Source organism: Salvelinus namaycush, chromosome 37, assembly GCF_016432855.1.
Source record: "Salvelinus namaycush isolate Seneca chromosome 37, SaNama_1.0, whole genome shotgun sequence".
Classification (NCBI taxonomy): Eukaryota; Metazoa; Chordata; class Actinopteri; order Salmoniformes; family Salmonidae; genus Salvelinus; species Salvelinus namaycush.
The window spans coordinates 9,591,461-9,619,248 of record NC_052343.1 but is presented as its reverse complement, the minus strand read 5'-3'; the positions used below and the strand labels follow the sequence as shown (position 1 = coordinate 9,619,248).

The following is a 27,788-nucleotide window of genomic DNA, read 5'->3' as shown; positions in this document are numbered from 1 at the left end:
AGAAACTGATGAAGCTTTTATAATGGAACCCAATTATTGACTCTGATTATTGTTAGCAATGGTCTTTGCTGAAAGTGCTACATGTATAAAGAAAGACAACGACAGAACCACATGCAGTATTTTTAACCTGTGGTCACAGAATGTGTGAGATGTGCTTACTGGCTACGTCAAGCTAATTTGGTTAAGGTGCATTGTCAATGCAGCTGTTATATTTGTCCTGCAATGCAACAGTTTCTGTTTCACTGGGGAAACACTTCTGCGGATCAACCTATTCAATTCCTCAAATTGGGGACGTTAATTGAAACTCCACCTAATACAGCTGGCAAAGTAATAAAAGAGAACCGATGCAATGTGAACTGACTTGTTAGGCCTTCTTCCTCAGGGTGCACACTTGTCTCGCTTGGTCACTGTTGGATGGTGAAGGTGCCCAATACTGTGAAGGCAGTAGATGGCAGCTGTGTAGAAGTGTCCTGTCACACCGCCCCCCACCACAGGGTCATCTGGTACAAGTATCATACCTTTCAGTATCCCAAGCTTTATGATGGCAAGGAACCGACCAGTGTGGAGGCCAGTTTTAGAGGGCGTACATCAGTGCCAGGCAATGCATCAGAGGGTGACTGTACACTGAGGGTTGAGAGTGTGACATGGACAGACAATAACCTCCAGCTCTACGTGTGGATCAACCCTGATGAGTCAGCTACACATAAGTTCCATCATCAGATCGTAACGATTACAATTGAAAGTAAGCACACTCATGGAGAGGTGTATTAGATTGAATATTTGTTGTAGTTGAACAACTGAATAACAACAGATTGTGATTAGATGAACAGTACTTCATTACTTTGACATCTGTATTTAGGAGTGATAGTGGTCGGTAGTTGGAGCACTATGTTAAAACTGAATGAGAATTGCAGACAGGGTGTTAAACCATTAGTCATGGGGACTGGTAATGCCTTGTTTGCCTTCGGTTCCAGCTAATAATCATTTATTTGAACTTGCAGATAGAAAAGCTCCTGCGTTATCCATGCAGAATGAAATGGTGGATGGAGACTTATTCCAGGCCAACTGTAGTGTCTGGCATTCCTGCCCATCCTCTCCTCCATCCCTTCGCTGGAGTCGTTTGCCTGTAAATTATACAGCGGTGACTTCAATGGAGGAAAAGGGAGGGCTGTGGGTGTCCACTGAGACAATACAAGGAAGAGGAACGTGCCAACTGCACAAAAAAGAGATGAAATGCACAGCTCAATTCGCTACAGTCCAAACTGAGAGTGAACCAGTCATTCTTAACATCTCATGTGCGTTTTTGGTCTTTCTTGTTTGTTCTCAGTTGTGTAATTATTCCGTTCACATCATATACCATTATATAAGAACAAACAACTACATAGTACCAATACATGTTTGTCTACTTTATTAACAGATGCCCCTGTTGGTGTGAAGATGATGGCGGATGAGCAGCCAGTCAGTGAAGGTCATAGTGTCAACCTGGAGTGTGTTTCTGACAGCAACCCCCAGCCAGGCCGGTATGTGTGGATCAGACGACAGGGAGGCCAAAGCTTCCAAACGAATTCAACTCAGGGAAAAATGTCCTATACCAACATTAGCAGAGACTCTTCATTCTCCTGCATTGTCCAAAACAATATTGGATCAAATCAGTCAGCCTGGCTGTTTCTGGATGTCAACTGTAAGTATCTCATTGTATGTGTGGTTTCACAGTTTCCAATGGAACTAGCATTATATTTGTACACTGAAATGCTAATTCAAGCAACAGGTTATGGGTGTAAAATAGAAGAACAGACTCCTTCCCACCCTAACGTAGTTCTATTGTCATTGTTTCTCACTTACAATAAGAAGGAAAACATTTTGTTTTATCACCACTTTGTGTCATTCTGTCACTCCAGTCCCCCCGGCAATCCTCTCTGACTCCACTTGCTCCTTGAAGGGTGGGATTCTGACCTGTATGTGTAGAGCAGAAGCACGACCTAATGCCACTCTGCGCTGGACGATCAGCGGAAGCAGCACTCTCCCATCCTCCTTCACTTCCATCACCGTATACAGAGACAATACGGTGTCAGCAGAACTCACTGGGCCTGTGGAAAGTCGACCAAATGTCTCCTGCGTAGCCAGTAACTCACTGGCCACTGACATCCAGCAGCTGCCCCTTGACACAAAATTCACAGCTGGACAGTGTAAGCAAGCTTTCAGTACAGCATTTCTGTTCTTAATCTTCTGATGTCATTAGAATCTGCACACGGTGACAGTCTTTCTTCCTCCTCTGCCTCCCCATGTGTCCCCCCTCCCCACTCTCTCTCTCTCTCTTGCTCTCACTCTCTCCGTCTGTCTTTCTTTGAACACAGTTCTGCCATGGATGCTGACTGCTCTGGCAGTTGGAAGTGTCTTTCTGTGGGGAGCTGTAATGTTTGTACGCAGAAGACGTTGCAGAGAGAGGTTTGTATGGTTCTTGATTATGAGAAGATGTCACATATTCAACCATTTTAGGTGTGTCATTTTGAATGATGTCTCCCTTCTACATTATCTGTAGACCAAAGGCCACCTCTAATCTCCACACTTTGGATATCCCTCTAAGGTACTGTCATTTTTGAATCTGTATTTTACATACAACAAATAATAATGTTCAAGGTCATTGACATTGAGATGTTTTTGTCTTTAAGGCAAGCTGACATGTCAGAGTCCCTAAGGTACAGCAATCCCCAAAAGTAAGAACAAGTTTAATTCTCTTACCCTTTGACCAATCATCAAATTCATATGATATAGCATGGAAATTAATTAGCTTCTGTAGAGGGTGGTTGGAGAATAAAACGTTTTAAAAGTCAAAAGGGTACTGAACTATAATCAGGTTCCACATTCTCTTCTCCTTCACAGACCACAGCAAAAGGCTAAGAGGACCAAGCCTAAGGCCATGCCCATGGCCTTACCCAAGGAGAAAGCAAGGCCGGAGAGCCCATCGTCAGTCTACGAAAATGACTTTGTGCCGAAGAAGCCCACTCAAAACCCAGCAAAGAACAACGAGAAGAGCAAATTACAAGATAACACAAAGGTAAACTTTATGTAACCTCACTGCACGCACAATTTGGCTGGTGCAGCGTTTGATAAAAATGTAAATACCACATACTTTTTACCCACACTTTCATATTTCACACACTGTTATGACAGGAGAGTGATTACCACTAAACCTCAATGACATACATTCACACCCCTGTAGCCCTCAGACCAAGTATATTTGTGAAGCCATTTTGGTGGCCTAAATGTAGTGCTCTACTGTTGGTTTCTCAAGCATGTAAAAAGATAGGTTAAAACGTTCTTATTTTTTCCCCACAGGCTATGTGTTCAGACATGGATGATATCTACCAAAACTATTGAACTACCAGTGAACACAATGTTTGCTTCAGAGTACATAATAATAATGTTATCCAATTGTTATAAGCTGATGATTGAGTCGTGTAGCCTACTGTTAAAAGTCTAAAGTTGTTGTGTTTGTGCACCTGTCTGGGCTGAGTGGATTGTGTTTTTTGTGTTTAAGTGATGAATGTAACCTATGTTTTGTATTATAACTTTTGTATCAATTTAATTTGTGTGTCAAATTGCTTTTAAAAATGTGTTATGTGAACATAATTATACCTGAAATAAAATACATACATGTTAACTTTTTTTACAGAGCTGTCTATATACTGAGTATACCAAACATTAGGAAAAGTTTCCTAATATTGAGATGCACCCCTTTTCCCTCAGAACAGCTTCAATTCGTCTGGGCATGGACTCTACAAGGTATTCCACAGGGATGCTGGCCCATGTTGACTCCAGTGCTTCCTACTGTTGTGTTAAGTTGGCTGGATGTCCTTTGGGCGGTGGACCATTCTTGATACTCACAGGAAGCTGTTGAGCATGAAAAACCCAGCAGCGTTGCAGTTCTTGACACAAACCTGTTGGCCTGGCTAGGGCTGTGGTGGTCACAAAATTTTGTCAGCCGGGTGATTGTTAAGCAAATAACTGCCGGTCTCACGATAATGAACCATTAATTAATATAAACACATTTAGCATCTCCTGGCTTCCACACACAGCCTACAAGCCACTGATGCAGACCTTTGGAACATCTACATTTTAAATATGTAAATAAATAAATCCATAATACAGTATAATCCATTATTTATTTTAGACAAGTCTAGAGAAACATGATATGAAGAAAATGTAGTCTATTTCAGATGAACAGAATAGCATACTCTGAGTTGTCCTTATGTTAGGTCCTGATCTGGCTATGGCATATGGCTATGGGCTACACTAGTTCATTTAGCAGACAAGATTTGCTTAGAATTCTATGGCATTATTCTGTGTTGAGCGGGTAACAAAGAAACAGGTACTCCTATATAATTAATTTAGAGTTATTTATGTACATTTTGTTGTGATACAAACATTGGGCTATATGTTTTGATGTTTAATACATTCTAAGGCTGCAAGATGCGACTCTAATGATGATTTGAAAAAAGTTGCATGAAAGGCATGAGCTCTCTTTGTTTTTTGTGCAGGTGGCACACACTTCATCAGTCTCTCATTCACAATTTGACAAGCACTTGATAATGCCTCGATTTTCCTGCCGGCATCCTCTTTGTGTGGCCGTAATGCCCCCTAAAAAAATCCATGACTTTTGCGGCCAGTAGCCGTTGTGCCCTTGGGCTGAATATAATAATTTTAATTCCCTTCTACCTGCATGCTGCGTGCTCCGTAGCACCTCTCACTCACATGCTCTCATCACAAAATCAGGTCATAGGCTACAAGTAAAGACAGACACATCGGGGACGCAACTGCGCCTGTCCTTTTCCAATTTGAGGTGCATATTGAACATATTGGAATAACTGTCCAAATTGACTTTACGTCAGCCAACAAGATGAGTAGGCCTAACGAACAGTAAAGGCACTAGCCTATGTCAATCTACTATCCCCCATAGTATAAAAGTTGATCTATTCTATTCTGTGCTAGAAATAAATATTCCAAACATAGTTTAGGACAGTTGTGGGATGCGATAGATCCCAAATTAATATAACCATTAGCCTAAATAAAAACTTTTTTACGTAATGAGGCTAACACAACAGATCAGAACATTTAGCTTAGGCTATTTCGTCACATTATAAGCGCAGCAATGCGGCCAGGACAGTAGGCTATAAGCGCTAATTAGCAGGAAAACACCATTATCAAAAGTGATTGCAAATGCGATTATGCATGTAATTGCATTTGTGACATCTGCTGATGTAAAAATGGCTTTATAATTACATTTGATTTATGTAACGCTTTTATTGTAAAGGTGCATTTTTATGGTGAAAATGATCTTCCCCAAAGGTGAAACTCACGCGCTGCATATGTACAGTATGTCAGTTAGGCTCTACACCCATTGTAAAACGGATTAATGTGCTTAATTTTAAGATGTTAATCTTGTCAATATAGGGGGTGCTGTTTCAACTTTGTAAAATATCGTTCCCAAATTAAACTGCCTCGTACTCAATTCTTGCTCGTACAATATGCATATTATTATTACTATTGGATAGAAAACACTCTCTAGTTTCTAAAACCGTTTGAATTATTTATCTGAGTGAAACAGAACTCATTCTGCAGCACACTTCTTGTCAGGAAGTGAGATTTCTGAAATCGAGGTCTCTGTTCCAGGGTCAGTTTATAAATTCCCATGTAAGCTATGGGGCTACATGCACTGCATACGCCTTCCCCTAGATGTCAGTAAGCGGTGAGAATTTGAATGGAGTGGATTGCACCATCTGGGGCAATATAAAACCTCTTGGAACGGAAGGTCCGGCCTTTTCAACGGGGGGCCTGACGCAGGAGGGACATCAGCATGGCGTCCTGAAAAGCTTTCGTTTTAGAAGTTCTATATCTCCGGCTCTGATTTAATTTGATTTTTGTCTTAAAAACTTCATAAGGTAGTTAATTTAAACCGACTTATAGCAGTTTATATCAGTTTATTGCGATTTTCTGGAATTTCTTTGTCACGCGTTATCGCGAGTTGGACACCTCTCCGGCACATGGCTAGCCTTAGCTGCTAATTCTACAGGAGAAGAGGACATCTTTCAACCAAAAGACAATTGTTCTGGACAAAGGACCCCTTGTACAAGTTTCTGATGGAAGATCAGCAAAAAGTAGGAAACATTTATGATGTAATATCATATATCTGTCGAACATGTGTGCTATTAGTTACCGACCAGATTCTGCGCGCTCTCTCGCCATAACCTAAGCTGGATGTCGTACTGAAGTTATTTTTTAGAAATCTAACACGGCGATTGCATTAAGAACTAATGTATCTTTCATTTGCTGTCCAACCTGTATTTTTTAGTCAAGTTTACGATTAGTTATTGATTAGATTAGGTGCCTCTCCAAGATGGCGCCGGACAGATTGCTTGAAGTTTGGCTGCTATTCACATTGTATAACCACGATTTGTGCCGCTACATATGCACATTTTCGAACAAACAATATATGTATTGTGTAATATGATGTTATAGGACTGTCATCTGATGAATTTTGAGAAGGTTAGTGAAAAAATTAATATCTTTTGCTGGTTTATTCGTTATCGCTACTGTTGGCTTGAATCAATGCTGTTGTGTTTTTGGCTATTGTGGTAAGCTAATATAATGCTATACTGTGTTTTTGCTGTAAAACACTTAAAAAATCTGAAATATTGGCTGGATTCACAAGATGTTGGTCTTTCATTTGCTGTACGCTGTGTATTTTATATTTTATAAATGTTTTATGATGAGTATTTAGGTAATTCACGTTGGTCTCTGTAGTTATTCTAGCCGCTTTGGTGAGATTTTGTGATGGTGGCTGCAATGTCAAACTATGATTTATACCTGAAATATGCACATTTTTCGAACAAAACATATGCTATACAATAAATATGTTATCAGACTGTCATCTGATGAAGTTGTTTCTTGGTTAGTGACTATTTATATCTTTATTTGGTCGAATTTGTGATAGCTACCTATGCAGTAAGAAAATGGTGGAGAAAAAAAAGTTGAGTCTTTTGCTATCGTGGTTAGCTAATAGAAATACATATTGTGTCTTCCCTGTAAAACATTTTAAAAATCAGAAATGATGGCTGGATTCACAAGATGTGTATCTTTCATCTGGTGTCTTGGACTTGTGATTTCATGATATTTAGATGCTAGTATTTACTTGTGGCGCTATGCTAGGCTATGCTAGTCAGCTTTTTTACTGATGAGGGTGCTCCCGGATCTGGGATTGGGACCAATTAGAAGTTAATTGGCCACTTTAGTTGTGATACAAACCTTATAAAAAAGCATGTAGGCCTATGGGCTAGGCTACATGAGGTGTGGGACTATGATTTGAAAAAGTCGCATAAAAAAGGTATGCATTGTTTTTGCCTTACGCTGGGCATCATTCACAAGTGATAATATATAATTCACAAGTGACAGGCTAATATTGTCACCCATCAGACTATTCTTGATTTAATCATGTCTTTACATATACTAAATAATAGGAGTGGAATTTAGATTTTTCTTTTGATTAGAATGGACCATTATCATACACCTGTCTGGAAACAGGGTAAAAAAAATACATGACATCTATGCACTTAAATAGCGAATGGAGGACTCTTTCCCCGTGGCTCATTTTCATTTTCATGCCAGCCAGGTAGGCTATACTCCTGTTGTGAAGAGAAACAATGTGCTTAATATGTGATTAGAAGGACAATAGAGTGCTGAGTACCAGGCAGTTAGCAAGTTTGGTAGGCTACTAATGACCATCAGCAGCATCAGAGCTTGGAGAAGGTGTGAGGTAATATGGGCACCATAACAGCCCTAGGTCTGGCACCTATTACCATACCCCGTTCAAAGGCAGTTACATCGTTTGTCTTGCCCATTCACTCTCTCATGTCTCAATTGTCTTCCCCTTCATCTATACTGATTTAAGTGGATTTAAAAAGTGACATCAATAACGGATCATAGCTTTCACCTGGATTCACCTGGTCAGTCTATGTCATGGAAAGAGCAGGTGATCATAATGTTTTGTATACTCAGTGTATATTGATTATTCAATCAGGGTCCACCCCAAAGCACCAAAACAAAGAAGCATTGATTGGGTAGAACAGTACATTCTTAGAAAAAAAGGTGCTATCTAGAACCTTAAATGGTTCTTCGGCTGTCCCCATAGAAGAACCCTTTCAAGAACCCTTTTGGTTCCAGGTAGAACCCTTTTGGATTCCATGTATATAGAACCCAAAAGGATTCTACCTGGAACCCAAAAGGGTTCTAACTGGAACCAAAAAGTGTTCTCCTATGGGGACAGCTGAAGAACCCTTTTGGAACCCTTTTTTCTAAGATTAACCCCTTAGTCGAAGGCACACCTTATGGTGACAGTTATGCAAAACTTCAATGATTTAGTCCCAGTGATGGCTGTTACACTTGGTTTATTACACCGTTGCTTATCTCATTATATACAAACCACCCATTTATTGACTGCTTACTTGTTCTGCTAAAATGAGCTAGAGAGAAAATATTTTTTCAAGTAAAATTAGGAGCATGCAGTTAGAAAGAGGTGGACAGTCCTGAGGAGAGAAGTGACATTAATCCCAAATCGATGACAATCGCTCTGCACAAATAACTTTCCATGAAGCCTGTGTAGCGGACAGCCTTGGACTTTCCACCATATCCTCTGTTTGATGAACCGTTGATAGCGTGAGTAATACTTCAATGTTCATTATTTTTATTTAAGACTTGGTCCTGACAGCACACTGCCAATTTATGTAGTTAATTAAATAGCCTACTGATGCAATTAACCTCAAACAACAATTTAAAAAATCTACATTCTACCATGATGCTTTTATTTCCACATGGCGGAGCTTGGGTTTGAAATATAAAAAATGGAATCAGAGATGATTTCATGGATGATTTCATTTTTATTTCAACATTTCCTCAGCAAGCTGCATCCATTACATCATCATTTGAGATCATGGTTGATCTTCATTTAAAGTTGACAATTTTTCATCTTACATTGAGTGCTACATGATCAAATATAGATAATAGTTGCTGTCGTTCTCTGCTTGTCCTCAGTTGAGAGCCATTGTGGTGAGGAGTGAGGTGATCCTGTCCGTCTACATCATTACCTTCCTGATGTGCCTGCCTGGCAACATCCTGGCACTCTACGCCTTCAATACCATCAAGATCCACAAAAAGCCCACTCCTACAGACATCCTCCTGCTCAACCTGATCGTGTCCGACCTTATCTTCCTAATCTTCCTGCCCCTCAAGATGCACGAGGCAGCCTCTGGCATGGTCTGGACTCTCCCCAGCCCTCTCTGCAACATTACCTCTTTTGTCTTCTTCTCCTTCATCTACACCAGCTCCCTCCTGCTGATGGTGGTCAATGTTGACCGCTACCTGTGTGTGGCCTTCCCTGTCCCGTGCAGGCTCCGCCGCAAGCTCTTGTACGTAGTGGTGAGCAGCCTGGTGGTGTGGGTCTTCAGCTCGGTCAACCTCTGCATCTACATTTTGAGAACCAGACCTCATCTGATTTCTATGCCTGCTATGAGAACTTCACCCAGGAGCAGCTGAAGGTGGTGCTTCCCATGCGCTTGGAGCTGTGTGTGGTTCTATACATCGTGCCACTGCTGGCCTGTGTGTTCTGCTACCTGAACTTCATCCTCATCCTCAAAAGGACCCCTAACCTTTGTGCAGAGAAAAGGAATAGAGCCGTTGGAATGGCTATCGGGACCCTACTGGTTTTTGTTGTCTGCTTCCTGCCCTATAACGTCACCCATGTACAGGGGTTCATCATCCAAGACAATGTGGAGTGGCGGCTCTACGCTCTGCACCTGACCACGGTCAACACCGTCCTGGATCCTATGACATTCTACTTCTCCTCCTCCATGTTCCAGGCCACCATGAAGAGGATCCTGACTGGGAAGTGAATGAACAGCTCCCCTGGCGTCTTCATGACAGCTCAAAACAACACTAGAGACATAGAGGGACAAAGTAACCCACCCACAACTGAGGGAGCTTTGTCTGACCACTGACAGAGCTTTTTCTGACAATTGAAGACTTCCTAATATGGATGCCATTTCACGGGGCCAACAGTCACCAGTTCACAGACAATGATGTAGACTAGAGAGAGACCTGCCAGCAGCATATCTGCCAGCAGCATACCACCCTGCATCCCACTGCTCACTTCAAATCAAATCAAAGTTTATTTGTCATGTGCGCTGAATACAACAGGTGTAGACCTTACAGTGAAATGCTTACTTACAGGCTCTAACCAATAGTGCAAAAACGGTATTAGGTGAGCAATAGGTACTGTAAGTAAAGAAATAAAGCAACAGTAAAAAGACAGGCTATTTACAGTAGTGAGGCTATAAAAGTAGCGAGGCTACATACAGACACCGGTTAGTCAGGCTGATTGAGGTAGTATGTACATGTAGATATGGTTAAAGTGACTATGCATATATGATGAACAGAGAGTAGCAGAAGCGTAAAAGAGGGGTTGGCGGGTGGTGGGTGGCGGGTGGCGGTACACAATGCTGATAGCCCGGTTAGCCAATGTGCGGGAGCACTGGTTGGTCGGCCCAATTGAGGTAGTATGTACATGAATGTATAGTTAAAGTGACTATGCATAAATGATAAACAGAGTGTAGCAGCAGCGTAAAAAGAGGGGTTGGGGGGCGGCACACAATGCAAATAGTCCGGGTAGCCATTTCCTTACCTGTTCAGGAGGCTTATGGCTTGGGGGTAAAAACTGTTGAGAAGCCTTTTTGTCCTAGACTTGGCACTCCGGTACCGCTTTCCATGCGGTAGTAGAGAGAACACTCTATGACTAGGGTGGCTGGGGTCTTTGACAATTTTTAGGGCCTTCCTCTGACACCGCCTGGTGTAGAGGTCCTGGATGGCAGGCAGCTTAGCCCCAGTGATGTACTGGGCCGTACGCACTACCCTCTGTAGTGCCTTGTGGTCAGAGGCCAAGCAATTGCCGTACCAGGCAGTAATGCAACCAGTCAGGATGCTCTCGATGTTGCAGCTGTAGAACCTTTTGAGGATCTGAGGACCCATGCCAAATCTTTTCAGTTTCCTGAGGGGGAATAGGCATTGTCGTGCCCTCTTCACGACTGTCTTGGTGTGTTTGGACCATTCTAGTTTGTTATTGATGTGGACACCAAGGAACTTGAAGCTCTCAACCTGCTCCACTACAGCCCCGTCGATGAGAATGAGGGCATGCTCGGTCCTCCTTTTCCTGTAGTCCACAATCATCTCCTTAGTCTTGGTTACGTTGAGGGATAGGTTGTTATTCTGTCACCACCCGGCAAGGTCTCTGACCTCCTCCCTATAGGCTGTATTGTCATTGTCGGTGATCAGGCACAACAACACACTGTTGTGTCGTCTGCAAACTTAATGATGGTGTTGGAGTCGTGCCTGGCCATGCAGTCATGGGTGAACAGGGAGTACAGGAGGGGACTGAGCACGCACCCCTGGGGAGCTCCAGTGTTGAGGATCAGCGTGGCAGATGTGTTGCTACCTACCCTCACCACCTGGGGGCGGCGCGTCAGGAAGTCCAGGATCCAGTTGCAGAGGGAGGTGTTAAGTCCCAGGATCCTTAGCTTAGTGATGAGCTTTGAGGGTACTATGGTGTTGAACGCTGAGCTTACAGTCAATGAATAGCGTTCTCATATGTGTTCCTTTTGTCCAGGTGGGAAAGGGCAGTGTGGAGTGCAATAGAGATTGCAGTGTCTGTGGATCTGTTTGGGCGGTATGCAAATTGGAGTGGGTCTAGGGTTTCTAGGATAATGGTGTTGATGTGAGCCATTACCAACCTTTCAAAGCACTTCATGGCTACGGACGTGAGTGCTACGGGTCTGTAGTCATTTAGGCAGGTTGCCTTTGTGCTCTTGGGCACAGGGACTATGGTGGTCTGTTTGAAACATGTTGGTATTACAGACTCAATCAGGGACATGTTGAAAATTTCAGTGAAGACACCTGCCAGTTGGTCAGCATATGCCCGGAGCACAAGTCCTGGTAATCCGTCTGGCCCCGCAGCCTTGTGTATGTTGACCTGTTTAAAGGTCTTACTCACGTCGGCTACGGAGAGCGTGATCACACAGTCGTCCGGAACAGCTGATGCTCTCATGCATGCCTCAGTGTTGCTTGCCTTGAAGCGAGCATAGAAGTGATTTAGCTTGTCTGGTAGGCTCGCGTCACTGGGCAGCTCGCGGCTGTGCTTCCCTTTGTAGTCTGTAATAGTTCGCAAGCCCTGCCACATAAGACAAGCGTCAGAGCCGGTGTAGTATGATTCAATCTTAGCTCTGTATTGACGCTTTGCCTGTTTGATGGTTCGTCGCAGGGCAGAGCAGGATTTCTTGTAAGCTTCCGGGTTAGGGTCCCACACCTTGAAAGTGGCAGCTCTAGTCTTTAGCTCAGTGCGAATGTTGCCTATAATCCATGGCTTCTGGTTTGGGTATGTACGTACAGTCACTGTGGGGACAACGTCCTCAATGCACTTATTGATGAAGCCACTGACTGATGTTGTGTACTCCTCAATGCCATCGGAAGAATCCCGGAACATGTTCCAGTCTGTGATAGCAAAACAGTCCTGTAGTTTAGCATCTGCTTCATCTGACCACTTTTTTATAGACCGAGTCACTGGTGCTTCCTGCTTGAATCTTTGCTTGAGGGCAGGAATCAGGAGGATAGAGTTGTGGTCGGATTTATCAAATGGAGGGCGAGGGAGAGCTTTGTACGCGTCTCTGTGTGTGGAGTACAGGTGATCTAGATTTTCTTCCCTCTGGTTGCACATTTAACATGTTGATAGAAATTTGGTAGAACTGATTTAAGTTTCCCTGCATTAAAGTCTCCGGCCACTAGGAGCGCCGCCTCTGGATGAGTGGTTTCCTGTTTGCTTATTTCCTTATACAGCTGACTGAGTGTGGTCTTAGTGCCAGCATCTGTCTGTAGTGGTAAATAAACAGCCATGAAAAGTATAGCTGAAAACTATACTTAACTAAACTCAATTGACTCTGAAGCTATGGAGGGTTGGTCATAGTTGGTCCCAAGATGGGAGACCAGATGCTGCTGGAAGTGGTGTTGGAGGGCTAGTAGAAAGCACGCTTTCCTCTGGTCTAAAAAAACATCACAATGCGCCAGGGCAGTGATTGGGGACATTGCCCTGTGTAGCGAGCTGTCTTTCAGATGGGACGTTAAACGGGTGTCATGGCTCTCTGTGGTATCTAAAGATCCCATGGCACTTATCCTAAGAGTAGGGGTGCTAACCCCGGTGTCCTGGCTAAATTCCCAATCTGGCCCACATACCATCTTGGCCACCAAATTATCCCCAGGTTCCAATCGGCTCATTCATCCCCCTCCTATCCACTGTAACTTTCCCCAGGTTGTTGCTGTAAATGAGAATGTGTTCTCAGTCAACATACCTGGTACAATACGGGTAAAATGAAAACCTGAAAGGTTCATTGTGAAGCTGCCAATCTTTACATAACTGTTCTCTTTGAAAGAGTATTGCTTTTCAGCCCATTAATATTTGTAACTTGTTATTATACAGTAGTTATTGATGAAGTGGCATCAAAATGCCAATAGATTATTCCAAACCTGAGCCACAACCACATGGACACATACAGTAACAATTAGTGTTTGTTGCTACAGTACTCATCAAGTGTTAGCAAAATGCTAATACACATATGATGTTATCTCAACCTTGGGCACATGGGAAAATAAATGTTAGGATTATAGTACCCTGTTATCATTGACATGACTGTTCTCTTGGGAAGGCAATGTCTGTTTGTACACTATTTACAAAAAAAGATATTGAAATTAGACGTTGGTATTTCACTCCCTCCTACACATATATAATATCAAATGTAAACACAGCAATGTTTTGCATTTTAGTTAACCGTTACCATACAGTCTCACCTCCTCACGTTTGCAGACCACTGTTCAATGCGTCTGCTATACACTCAGACAGGTCTGCTTGACTACTATATATGCTGGCACGTAACAGATCTTAAATTCGTACCCTTGGCTGAGCTCTCCAATTCCTGATTAAAAATAAATACACATCTACAGCCAGGTAGGTTATGACCATTTGGAATTAAGAATGTGTTTTCCTTCTCCCTTTAAGGTTTTCACTGTTGAGTTGCAAGTGTACTGTGGGTAATAAGAAGTTGGCTGAGATATTGTAACAAAAATACATTGAAAACAAAATTTGTATAATTTGAAAATATGATTATTGGGCACCCTGAATGTGTTATTTTTGGTTTTGTTTATCTTATAGCTTCAAAGCCATGGTGTGGGTGAAAAGTGAGGTGATTCTGTCCATCTACATCATCACCTTCCTGATTGGCTTGCCTGCCAACATCCTGGCACTCTACGCCTTCAGCGTCAAGATCCACAACAAGCCCACTCCCACAGACATCTTCCTGCTCAACCTGATTGTGTCCGACCTCCTCTTTCTTCTCTTCCTGCCTCTCAAGATGTACGAGGCTGCCTCCGGCATGCAGTGGTACCTGCCCGAGTTCCTATGCTCCATAACTTCCTACACCTTCTTCTCCACTATCTACACCAGTTCTCTCCTGTTGATGGCTGTCAGTGTGGTCCGGTACCTGGCGGTTGCCTTCCCCATCACCTACCGCCAACTCCACAAACCTTTCTATTCTGTGGTGGCCAGCACAATCATCTGGCTTCTCACCACTGCCCACTGCAGCATCGTGTTCATCATCCAGCACCACCCGGACCTCTCCCAAAGCAACACCTCCGTCTTGTCAGGTTTTGGCCAAGACTGTTCGGGTTTTGGTCACTAGATGTCCCCATTGCACCTTTTTTGTACCTTTTGTTTTTCTTGCTCTAATTATTGTTTGCACCTGTAGGTCATTCCCTTGTTAGTATTTAAACCCTGTGTGTTCCTCAGTTCCTTGCTCAGTGTTTGTAAGTTAGCACCCAGCCCCAGCCCAAGCCTTGTTTTATACAGATATTTCTCTTGTTGAATTTTCCAGAGGTTCTCTGGTTTAGTTCTTGTGTATTATTTGAGTAGTCTTTTGAGGTTTGTTTTTTCCCTGCTTTTTTACCACTTTGTGGAGTTTCTTTTGTATTTTGGAGGATTTCCATTTTTGTGCCTTTTGGCTTTATTTTTGGACATTGTGGATTTAGTTTCTTTGCCTGAAGATTTTGTTCTTTAATTAAACCACCATCTCTAGTACTGCTGTGTCTGCCTCATCTTCTGGGTTCTGACGATTATTAGTGACTGTTTCTCGCACCGGGTCCTGACACGTCTGCTACGAGAACTTCACCGAACAACAGCTGGCCATCCTCCTCCCGGTGTGTCTGGAGTTCTTCGTCATGCTCTGCTTGGTTCCTCTCATGGTTTGCATCTTCTGCTACCTCCGCTGTATCTGGATCCTGTACATGCTCCCCAGGATCAGCCCGGGCCAGAAGCAGAAGGCCATCGGGATGGCGCTGGGTACTCTGGCCGTCTTCCTTGTGTGTGTCTTTCCCTACAACTTCTGCCATATGCTGGGTTTCTTCACAGGCCGCAGCCCCCCGTGGAGGTACTACACCCTTCTGCTCAGCGCCTTCAACACTTGCCTGGACCCTATCATCTTCTACTTCTCCTCCTCCACCTTCCGCATCACTATCAAGATGTCCATCTGCAAGATGCTGGGACTGCGACAGGGTCAGGCTGCGATCCAAAGGGAAAGCACAATAGCCGATATTGGCCAAGAGTAGAACATGTAGTCACCGTAAGTGCCTTTTGGGTAATTTTGTCAAATAACTATTCATTTCACCAAATGTTTTAATTCTGTCATAAAGATCAAATGTTCAACTTCATAAAAAAATATGTTTTCCCATCTCAAGATGTTAAATTAAGAAGAATAACTATACAAATTCAAATTAAAGTAACAGGATTGACTAGGGTTAACAACATCTTAAATCAGCCATAACTCCCTTTGTGACGAGGAATGGAAGCATTTCCCCATTTCTAGTAACTTGTTAAAAACATTTCTAGCCTATCTCTGGGTAACACAGGGTTGGTGGGTTATGCTTGACGCGCTCAGTTTCCCAGCACAAAACACCAGAAAATGGCCTAAAATAGAAAGAACCGGCTCATCTGCTTTTACACAATGATATGGCTATATTACTGGATGGTGCATTTCTTTTGATTCAATCATTTAAAAAGGAATAGTTTTACCATATTTAAACGAGAGTTGAGTTCATGTTACAGGGTTAACATAAACCCGAGGGACAAATGTAAATGAATCATTAAATAAGTAAAAATCTTCAGACATTACTTTCCTAAAGTAACAAAATAACTGGGACTTGTAATTAAGTAGACATATGTCTTCGTAGAAGGTGAACAAACATGACATTGGACATGCCTAAATGGGGATTTTCAGAGAACTAAAACCTTACTTTAATGAAAACACACATTAGAATGCGTAAATAAAAAAATGTAAAAGGCTTAGCTTAGTTAAAGCATCGATGTATGTGATCCTAATGTTAAATTGAGTGTTTTATTGAAATGACCAAAGGCACTCTATTCGGGGAACGACCCAGCTATATAAAGTATATTTCAGATAATATGTAGTTTGTGTTTTAAACATTTCTGTGAACTGTACCTTTTGTTTGCCAAAGTCATTCATATTTAAATGTTTAAATGTTTACATTCCATTTACAAAAGTGAGCACTTCATACATGATTCATTTGTTTCATCACAGTAGCTTCTGTTACCCTTTTGAATTGCACACTATGTGAAAGCTTGGTTGTTATCCTTTAAAATATTAATTTGTCTGGTTAGAGTATGTTCTGTGTTACCCATTTTAATTGACACATAATGCTAAATATTTTCTACCTCTATTTGTATTGGCATGAATCTGCCAACATATTTGTGTTGCAAAGACCTTTCTGTATTCAAGAGTTTCAACGCTGAATGTAAGAAAGAGTATAAATGTTTTACTGTTATAGCTTTATTAAAATGACACGTAAACTGCTCAGGCACAACCAAACATTTGTATTTATCTTTGGTTCTCAATTTCCTAGTACAGTTTCTAAATTTCAGTGATATGTCTATTGGTGTAAGCTTGAATCTTTCATCGTGTTGGAATTGCGGGGCCAAAATGTCCCGGATTTGCAATCTTTTCAATGGCTTTCCTCTCTCTTTTAGCGTGGGCCCACCACTCTCCTGCATTCATGTATTCTGTAGGCACACATGTAAAATATTCCTGCAAAAGAAAAAAATGTAAATCAACAACTGTCCAGCATCCATGCTACTTGAGGCAGTCCCCATAGAGATACAGTTGAAGTCGGAAGTTTACATACACCTTAGCCAAATACATTTAAACTCAGTTTTTCACAATTCCTGACATTTAATCCTAGTAAAAATTCCCTGTCTTAGGTCAGTTAGGATCACCACTTTACTTTAAGGATGTGAAATGTCAAAATAATAGTAGAGAGAATGATTTATTTCAGCTTTGATTTTGTTCATCAGATTCCCAGTGGGTCAGAAGTTTACATACACTCAATTAGTATTTGGTAGCATTGCCTTTAAATTGTTTAACTTGGGTCAAACATTTCAGGTAGCCTTCCACAAGCTTCCCACAATAAATTAAATTTTGGCCCATTCCTCCTGACAGAGCTGGTGTAACTGAGTCAGGTTTGTAGGCCTCCTTGCTCGCACACACTTTTTCAGTTCTGCCCACAAATGTTCTATGGGATTGAGGTCAGGGCTTTGTGATGGCCACTGCAATACCTTGACTTTGTTGTCCTTAAGCCATTTTGCCACAACTGTGGAAGTATGCTTGGGGTCATTGTCCATTTGGAAGACCCATTTGCGACCAAGCTTTAACTTCCTGACTGATGTCTTGAGATGTTGCTTCAATATATCCACATAATTTTCCATCCTCATGATGCCATCTATTTTGTGAGATGCACCAGTCCCTCCTGCAGCAAAGCACCCCCACAACATGATGCTGCCACCCCCGTGCTTCACGGTTGGGATGGTGTTCTTCGGCTTGCAAGCCTCCCTCTTTTTCCTCCAAACATAAAGATGGTCATTATGGCCAAATAGTTATATTTTTGTTTCATCAGACCAGCGGACATTTCTCCAAAAAGTACGATCTTTGTCCCCATGTGTAGTTGCAAACCGTAGTCTGGCTTTTTTATGACAGTTTTGGAGCAGTGGCTTCTTCCTAGCTGAACAGCCTTTCAGGTTATGTTGATATAGGACTCGTTTTACTGTGGATATAGATGCTTTTGTACCTGTTTCCTCCAGCAACTTCACAAGGTCCTTTGCTGTTATTCTGGGATTTATTTGCACTTTTCGCACCGAAGTACGTTTATCTCTAGGAGACAGAACGCGTCTCCTTCCTGAGCGGTATGACTGCTGTGTGGTCCCATGGTGTTTATACTTGCGTACTATTGTTTGTACAGATGAACGTGGTACCTTCAGGCCTTTGGAAATTACTCCCAATGATGAACCAGACTTGTGGAGGTCTACAATGTTTTTTCTGAGGTCTTGGCTGATTTCTTTGATTTTCCCATGATGTCAAGCAAAGAGGTACTGAGTTTGAAGGTAGGCCTTGAAATACATCCACAGGTACACCTCCAATTGACTCAAATGAGGTTAATTAGCCCATCAGAAGCTTCTAAAGCCATGACAACATTTTCTGGAATTTTCCAAGCTGTTTAAAGGCACAGTCAACATAGTGTATGTAAACTTCTGACCCACTGGAATTGTGATACAGTGAATTTTAAGTGAAATAATCTGTCTGTAAACAATTGTTGGGAAAATTACTTGTGTCATGCACGAAGTAGATGGCCTAACCGACTTGCCAAAACTATAGTTTGTTAAGAAGAAATTTGTGGAGTGGTTGAAAAACAAGTTTTAATGACTCCAACCTAAGTGTATGTTAACTTCCGACTTCAACTGTACATAAAGAATAGTGTATGATCTGTTATCAATAAATACCAGCATTGTCTGCATGTTTCATCAATAAAACTGCAACAATTGATGACATTCTGCAGTGTTTGGTTTGACTCTATTTGACTAGGATTCGGGATTTTAAATAATGATTTAGGAGATGAGAAGAACATATGCCATCTGATTCTAGTTCTGCTCATCCATAGAGAACAAAAGAGGGCACACTCCTATATTTGCCATTGATGCTTCTGTGACAGCATTGGCAGCTCCTCCATTTTTGTAGTTGAATATTATCTTCTTCTATACATTTATCTACGATCTTTAAACAAACGGAAAAGGTGCATACCGCCACCTACTGTGCAGGATTGTGTTTTTTGTCAAAACATCCATACAGCCAAAGTTGGTGATTTACTGCCACCTGCAGTGTTGGAATATTTGCTCAGGAGTATAATTCTTTGGCTGATCCCTCCCACTGACATGGATGGAATTCTATGATCCTTCCTTAACCTACAGGAAGTCCCACCCAGTTGACACCTTTTAAATTGTGTAAGCTTGTAATGGTGCTGCCCATGCTCAAACAGAATTTCTGGCAAGTGGGCCCTCCATCCATATTTATGTCTTTATCATTTTTACCTGCAAAGAAGGTCATGAGCAGTGCCACCCAGCCCAGTATGTAGGACCAAGAGAAGCGCCAGTCACCGAAGCGCTTCCCCAGGAAGTTCACCGTCACTCCAGTGTAGATGGCCATTGCAAGCAGAACAAAGAGAGCTGGCGGATAGTAAGATAGGACAAATTCAAATTCTGACTCCCAATTTACAGTAGACAGAACTGTAGGCAAAATAGTGGTCAGGTCAGTAAACATAGACATAAGGTTTTTTCCTGAATTCATTTACATTTGTGTATTGAGGCTGTGCGTATTTGTGTATTGTGTCTAGCTCTGTTAGCTTCGCAATGTCCAGTGGGACTCACTGGAGACGAAGAACATGATCCCTGCAGCGAAGGAGCGGTTGAACCTCTCGAAGGCGGAGAAATGGGCAAAGGAGAGAATGCCTGCGATGATGCCCGCGAAGCACGACATGGCTGACAGGATCATGAAGGCACGGGTGGCATTCCAGTAGGCTAAGGACAAAGAGAGAGAGGAATAAAACAAGAAAAAGAGAGGACAGATACAATTTCAAAGATTAGAGAAAGTCGCAAGCCCACACTCCTGTGAAAACTGTGTCTTGACCCATTCATTCAGTCTAATGCTCCAAATGTTTTTTATCACCTACACTAGTGCCAGCCAATTAGGGCCAACGGGTGCATGATTTGCCTCCATAGTTAACTGTAAAAACATATTGATTCTAAAACACGTATTGATTCTATTGAGTCTGAGTCTAATGGCACATGTTGCTATTTCAGTCATTGAGTCATCTCCTTCATGGTAGTCCTGAACATAGGTAAGAAAGGCATACAACATTCATATTAGGAAGTCCTTCAACTAAGGGAGTTTCGTCTGACAACTGAGGGACTTCCTAATATGGATGCCGTACAGGCAGTCCCAGTGGTGCTATGGGTCCCCAGTGCGCCCCACTCACCGATGCTGTCCGTCTGCATGTAGCACTTGCCCGACATGCAGTACCTCCACAGGCCCTGGTGGGCGAAGCTTCCCGACAAGCGGTACTGCATCCAGTAGTCTGTCGCAGTTGAGACCACCAGCAGGATGTTCCCCACTATGGCGCAGAACAGGCCCCCTCCCATAAAGCTGTGCATCCTGAGTGACACTGCGACGGTGGTGAGGCTCTACGCACTGCAGCGCACAGAAAGGCAGAGGGACAGAGTCAATGGCACAGTCAATACAGGGAAACATCAGGCACAGGCAACACAGTCAACCATGGGGCGCGGACAACACAGTCAACCATGGGGCACGGACAACACAGTCAACCATGGGGCACAGGCAACACGGTCAACCATGGGGCACAGGCAACACGGTCAACCATGGGGCACAGGCAACACAGTCAACCATGGGGCGCGGACAACACAGTCAACCATGGGGCGCGGACAACACAGTCAACCATGGGGCACAGGCAACACGGTCAACCATGGGGCACAGGCAACACAGTCAACCATGGGGCACAGGCAACACAGTCAACCATGGGGCGCGGACAACACAGTCAACCATGGGGCACAGGCAACACGGTCAACCATGGGGCACAGGCAACACAGTCAACTATGGGGCACAGGCAACACAGTCAACTATGGGGTACATGCAACACAGTCAACTATGGGGCACATGCAACACAGTCAACTATGGGGCACAGGCAACACAGTCAACCATGGGGCACAGGCAACACAGTCAACCATGGGGCACAGGCAACACAGTCAACCATGGGGCACAGGCAACACAGTCAACCATGGGGCACATGCAACACAGTCAACTATAGGGCACAGGCAACACAATCAACTATGGGGCACAGGCAACACAGTCAACCATGGGGCACAGGCAACACAATCAACCATGGGGCACAGGCAACACAGTCAACCATGGGGCACAGGCAACACAGTCAACCATGGGGCACAGGCAACACAATCAACCATGGGGCACAGGCAACACAGTCAACCATGGGGCACAGGCAACACAGTCAACCATGGGGCACAGGCAGCACAGTCAACCATGGGGCACAGGCAACACAGTCAACTATGGGGCACAGGCAACACAGTCAACCATGGGGCACAGGCAACACAGTCAACCATGGGGCACAGGCAACACAGTCAACCATGGGGCACAGGCAACACAGTCAACTATGGGGTACATGCAACACAGTCAACCATGGGACACAGGCAACACAGTCAACTATGGGGCACAGGCAACACAGTCAACTATGGGGCACAGGCAACACAGTCAACTATGGAGCACAGGCAACACGGTCAACCATGGGGCACAGGCAACACAGTCAACCATGGGGCACAGGCAACACAGTCAGCCATTGGACGGTTTATGGATGCCTTTAAGGTCCTACTACACAAAGTTGCAGGCAGCCAGGGTTGGGGTCAATTCCATTTTAATTCAGTGAATTCAGGAAGTGAATTGCAAGTGAATTGCACATGTGAACATGTGTCATATTCAATAGCACAGGATGGCAAAGTGTCTCTGTAGTTGCACAGAGACAGTATGGACCCTATTTTGAACTGAAATGTTCAATTTCTGTATCACTGTCAACACTGTGCAATCCACTTATGCGATCTACTACCCACATGCAATGTAGAAATGTCAACTCAATAACCTCAAACACATACAAAAATACTCCAACACTCCACAAGCGTGGTTATACTGAAATATCAAAGTGTTACATTTCAAAGTGAGAGTGGAGGATGGGCAGTGGTGTAAGTATTTACCGGCTCCAGAAAATGCTCATGTAGAACTAACCAACAACAAATGATGGATATAAAAGCTGGATGGTATTTCCTGAGACAGTGATTCATGACCATCCAGCCAACAGTCATAACACCTCTGGAACACCTCCATGTTTCCAGATGATAAAACGTCCATAGAGATTCTTTTATGGTTGAGGAAATGAAGAGCTAACTGTCTCACTCATTGATCTTGCACCCGAGGCACTAGAAAATAAACATTCAGTTCAGTGGTTCAATGCAAAGCGAATACTATTTGTAACACAGAACAATCACCAAGGTCCTATGTACTGCAGAGACTAATGGATGCCTCATAACTTCTGCATTCATCTTGGCCATTTAACCTTTATTTAGTCAGTTAAGAACAAATTCTTATTTACAATGACGGCCAACACCGGCCAAACCCGTACAATGCTAAGCCAGTTGTACACAGCCGGTTGTGATACAGCCTGGATTTGAACCAGGGTGTCTGTAGTGACACCTCGAGCACTGAGATGCAGTGCCTTAGACCGCTGTGCCACTCGGGAGCCCAATCAAATTCAAATGACATTCAACATGCTTGCATTGAACGTTACTTGAGGTCAAGCGTTGAGGTCAATATCTGTAGAATGCTGAATGAGATGCGACTGCATTTTTTAAAAAGCACACTTTGTAATAAAATGAAATGACACATGACAGTTATTTACTTATTTCGCTTTAGAGACTTAAGCATTATCTTATTCTGATTAGTACTGAATGATTTCAATGTAATTAGCCCTTAACCCTTTAATTGCACTTCAGACCAAGTCTTCATTAGTCTTAGAAAAATATGCTTTCATTCAGTAGCTCTGCTATTTTTCTCCATGGACAGAAGTGTCCCTCTTTGCCCACCTGTGCCCCACATGGCTACAATGCTTTACTCCACACAGATTTACTTATACACTTGCTTATTAGTCCAATCAGACCAAACGGTCCAATCTGGCAACACAACATAACAGCACCGGGGCTAAAGTACCAGGATGCATCTTACCTGAGTTCTTCAGGATAAATAAACCCTCTTAAGTGTCAACCTTTCCGCAGGGAAAGACTGAGAGAGAAAGAGAGAGAGAGTGGAAGCCTGGAGTGAGCAAAACTTCGAAGAGGACCCCCTAGGCTGAATTCCAAAAAGTTATCCGCTCTGCTTTTCTGTCTATGGAGGCAAATCCTTTACAACAACCAGCAGCGAGAACAAATGCACTTGAGCTGGTGGGCGCAGAGGCACGTGGCTCTTTCCCATTGAGCGACCATGGGGACTGTTGGAGGGGGGATTGGGTTGATAGTGGTGGATGGGGGGGGGGGGGGGGGGGGGCCCGGGGTGCCGTGGTCTCCTTTCTGTTGTTGTCTCTGGTGTTCTAGAACTGTGGATGTGCAGAGGCTTGCAGTACTGGGGGTGGTCAATGCAACATGCTGAAGCTCACACTTTATTTCAGTTGGAGGAGGCGACTGTCGTCTGTGGGCTGAGTATGGTCATGAGAGCAGATACACGCTTAGAGAGAGCCCACACATGACCACACGCATGGCTTAAATGAACTCCCACTCTCCATCTCGCTCGCTCACGCACGCATTGACACGCACTCATATGCACCTGCTCACACACACACAATGTCAACATACATACAGTATCATCATGACGCACTGATGGTCACTTTTCATTTATTCAAAATGATCTGTTGCCACGTAATTACAAAATTATTATTTACACAGTATTTCAATGCATGTATATTAGATAACTTGCAGTCAGACAAAATGGTTTGATCAGTCATTAAGGAGCTTAATTAAATATTAGCATTCATGCCCAGAATTCAAGGAGAAAGAATTGTATGGTAAGTAAATACACCGGTGATCTGTACCAACACAGAACTGAAACAGAACTGACTGTGTGTCTGTCTCCCAGTTATTTAGCTCCAGGCCTCATGGACCTCAAATCCAGTGAACACGGGCCTCTGGGCTGCCTAAAGAAACACAGGAAATGAGTCTACGATGAGCATTCAAAGATGTTCCCGAGTCCAGTTCTCACTGACCTCTTGTTCTAATAAACATCTTTCCATATCTATTGGTCTCTGTGCTAATGTGTTTTTTAATATCTCCCATCTCCAAATATTATCCTCCCAGCATTATACGAAGGAGGAGACGGCCATTTTAAACTTGGACACTGTACCCGGTGTCATACACATTATAGTGGAAGTCCTCGTCTGACACCATCAGAGTGAGTGTATTACCTGGGCAGTCAGTAGGATCATTGTGTATCACCTGCAGTGCCCCCTTCAGCTCAACGTCCTCCAGTGCAACACGGAAATCTCTTCTGTAAAGGTAAGACCACAGTTATTAGATGACATCGCTGACATTATTGTTTAATGGGTAGTGCAGTCCAAACCCTGATTTTGCTATGTTTAATATATATTTTTCCACACTAATAGTGTGAATAATAGTGTGAAATTGTGAAAATGAGGATGCGGTCCTTATAGTGTCATGGGTGGCTCAGTTGGTAGAGCATGGTCTTGCAATGCCAGGGTTGTGGGTCCAATTCCCACAGGGGACCAGTATGAAAATGTATGCTCTCACTACTGTAAATCGCTCTAGATAAGTACATCTGCGAAATGACTAAAATGTCAATGTAAATGTAGTGTATAAGCTGTTTGAAAAGACAGGTAGTGCTGCTGTCCTTGTACCACATATCCCCTGGAGGCAACGGTTTGATCCCCCGTTCTGCCAATCACTATCTCGCCTGCATCCCTAATAAACCCTACCATCTCATATTCTGACACAACTGTGGGAAGCATTGGAGTTAACATGCGCCAGCATCCCTGTGGAACGCTTTCGACACCTCGTAGCGTCCATGCCCCGACAAATTGAGGCTGCTCTGAGGCCAAAAGGGGATATTACAAAGGTGTTCCTGATGTTTGGTATACTCCGTGTGGTGTGCAATATTGGTTATGAAGCCGGATGTGTTTATAAGATCAGTAACTTATGGTGTTTTATGGTCGTGCTCACCTCTTGGTGGAGTAAAATCTCCAAAATAAAAAGGCGGCAAAGGAGAGCACCAGCAACAGGGCGCCCCCAACTCCTCCGTAGAACAGGGACCGCTGGGTGGACGTTTCACCTGCTATTGAAAAATCCACAAAGGGATCATCAGTCTTACTACTTGGAGCTTTCCAATGTTCTACATTCACATTAAATATCGGCTGGAATTATTTAAGCTCCAAAGGTACATTAGGGCAAGCCAGACGCTACAGTAGCGATACGACACGATAACACTCCAGCTTCATTTCACTCTTTCGATTTATCCGACTCTCTTCACTACATTGTGGTGAATATGGTATAACTTCTGCTGGATAAAGATGACACATTTCACTACAAATACTGTCCTTTAGATATTGGTTTGTTTAGCATTTTTCCAATTACCCTATGTCCTTCACTCAGATAAGGCCAAACTTACCAATGAATGGGAGTTTAAGGAAGGCACTCCCATGCTCATTGGTTGAATTGCAGAGGACGTCACCCATGTCATCAACCTTGGTCCCAATGAGAATGGACCTCAGGATCCTCCAGTTGAGCAGGTCAGTGATGTTGTGAGTCTGATTGTCCTGAATGCTCCATGGTGTCCAAATGATCTGCGCCACAGGGTGAGAGTCCACCACACACTCACACCTCACCTCCCCATCATTCACAGAACAGAAGGAGAGGGGAAGTATAGCTGGTGCGTCTAAAAGAGAGGAAGATAAATTGAAAGAGAGAAAATGACAAAATGACTATGGCAAACGTCCATATATGAGATGGTTTATAAGATGGTTACAAAAACGTTTATGGCATAATAATACATACACTCAACGTTCACAGCCATGGTGTCTGAACTGCACTCTCCCATCTCGTTCAGAGCAGAACAGCGGAACTGCCCCACGTCTCTGGTCACAGAGAGACTCAAACTCCCAGAATCCTCTCTAAGCAGGACTGACTGCTCCCCGAACACACGGTACCACCTGTAGGAACTGATTAGGAGGTGACTGTGACCCAGACAGGACAGAGTGACCTTTTCTCCCTCCAGAGGCCGGGCTGGTAGCTGGCTGATGGACACATTGGTGGGTGGTGCTGGTGAAGACAAAAAATGGAGGAAATACAGGTATGTTAAAATGGTATCCAATAGCTCTCACAGTGACATTATCTTCGAAAATAATTCCAGCAAGTTCCATTATGTTGAATAGAAAAAGCATTGTGGAAAGTGTCACAACTGAGTGTACAATCTCTAATTTCTTTAATTGAACATAATTCATACTACATATTCAAATAATAATGACCATTACAAAAGGAGACCCTCATATACCACTGAGGACATTTTCATAATACCTTTCACAAATACACTCAGGAGAAGCTTATCATAGCCATGTGTGTTGTTGACCAGACAGGTGACAGACACATTTTCATAGGTGCCGTCTGCAGCCCAGATATCCATCACCATGTGGTTCTGGGGGGAGGTGGTTAGGTCAGAGCCAGGGAACAGGGGTCCTCCATCCACCATCCACAGCACTTTGGCCCTTGGTCGAGCCCGGGCCTGACACCTGCAGATGACTTGGCCAGCGTGGTAGGAGCAGCTGGAGTTTGCTAATATAGATGGCTTGTCTGGAGAATTAAAATATGTTTACTGTTAGTTCCATTAGCTATCAATAAAAGTTCACATTTAGGCCTAATTCACATTAAACAAAATCTCACAGTCCATATGTTGGCAGTAGTAGTCCTCCATGGTCAGCAATTTGTAGTGGTGGAATAACTCTGGACAAATACATGTTATCTTTTTAATACATTTTTCCATTGGAATAGATTTGATTTCAAGACACTAAATCCACGTATCCATTCAATAAACCTCAGATCAACCTAAAACTCACATTCTGCAGTGACCACAAAACTAGAGGAGGGCTTGGACCTCCCCAGAGTGTTGATAGCTGTGCAGTGGAACGCATTCTCGTCTGGGTGCAGGTCTGTGACCGCGGCGGTCTCTGTGCTGTGGTTCAGTGGCATGACCAGGCCATCTCTCAGCAAGTACCACAGGTAGGAGCTAGCAGGGGGGTTGGCATCGCTGACGCAGGACAGGGACAGGTTAGTGCCAACCTGGACCACAGTGCTTCCCCCTGAGACACTCACAGACCTGGGGGCATCTGAGAGAGAAGAGGGGCAAAGGAGAGATGTTGGAAATATCACAGTGGGGCTTAAAATGGAGATCATCATTCGTTATTGTTGAGGGAATTGCTCCTAGTTTTCTAATCTGATGTTCCTATGTCCCAAGTTGTATCACAGAATGTTCCCAGCCTAAAAAGCAAAGCTCCTACTGTGATACCGTAACATCTGCTGTGCAGATCTAGAACCTCACTCAAAGACCTCTGTTAGCTGATGTAATGCTACAATTTGAATGATAAGATACACAGTGAATAGAAACAAACAGTAAGAGGATTATAGA

General features: G+C 43.3%; 2 protein-coding genes and 1 pseudogene across 2 annotated transcripts; 2 read left to right on the top strand and 1 right to left on the bottom strand.

Moving 5' to 3' along the window:
• Positions 1–2,679: 2,679 nt before the first annotated feature.
• LOC120031596 lies at positions 2,680–9,941 on the top strand (annotated as a pseudogene).
• A 4,365-nt stretch (positions 9,942–14,306) lies between these two features.
• Positions 14,307–15,744, top strand: LOC120031595 (free fatty acid receptor 2-like). The gene is made up of 2 exons (XM_038977403.1): positions 14,307–14,782; positions 15,291–15,744. The coding sequence occupies exons 1-2, from the start codon at positions 14,307–14,309 to the stop codon at positions 15,742–15,744; spliced, it is 930 nt and encodes a 309-aa protein (XP_038833331.1).
• Positions 15,745–17,175: 1,431 nt separating this feature from the next.
• On the bottom strand, positions 17,176–20,686 carry LOC120030837 (lens fiber membrane intrinsic protein-like). The gene is made up of 4 exons (XM_038976313.1): positions 20,512–20,686; positions 19,904–20,053; positions 19,568–19,702; positions 17,176–17,237 (listed from the first exon to the last, which is right to left on the bottom strand). The coding sequence occupies exons 1-4, from the start codon at positions 20,684–20,686 to the stop codon at positions 17,176–17,178; spliced, it is 522 nt and encodes a 173-aa protein (XP_038832241.1).
• Positions 20,687–27,788: the final 7,102 nt, after the last annotated feature.

Bases quoted from the DNA above. Each gene is read 5' to 3' on its own strand.
- LOC120030837 (XM_038976313.1), bottom strand. From the start codon at position 20,686: ATGCACAGCTTTATGGGAGGGGGCCTGTTCTGCGCCATAGTGGGGAAC. The intron at 19,703-19,903 runs GTGAGTCCCACT...ACTATCCGCCAG, and splicing joins GATCATGTTCTTCGTCTCCA to CTCTCTTTGTTCTGCTTGCA. The intron at 17,238-19,567 runs GTAAAAATGATA...TTTCTTTTGCAG, and splicing joins GCTCATGACCTTCTTTGCAG to GAATATTTTACATGTGTGCC.
- LOC120031595 (XM_038977403.1), top strand. From the start codon at position 14,307: ATGGTGTGGGTGAAAAGTGAGGTGATTCTGTCCATCTACATCATCACC. The intron at 14,783-15,290 runs GTCAGGTTTTGG...GTCCTGACACGT, and splicing joins CAAAGCAACACCTCCGTCTT to CTGCTACGAGAACTTCACCG.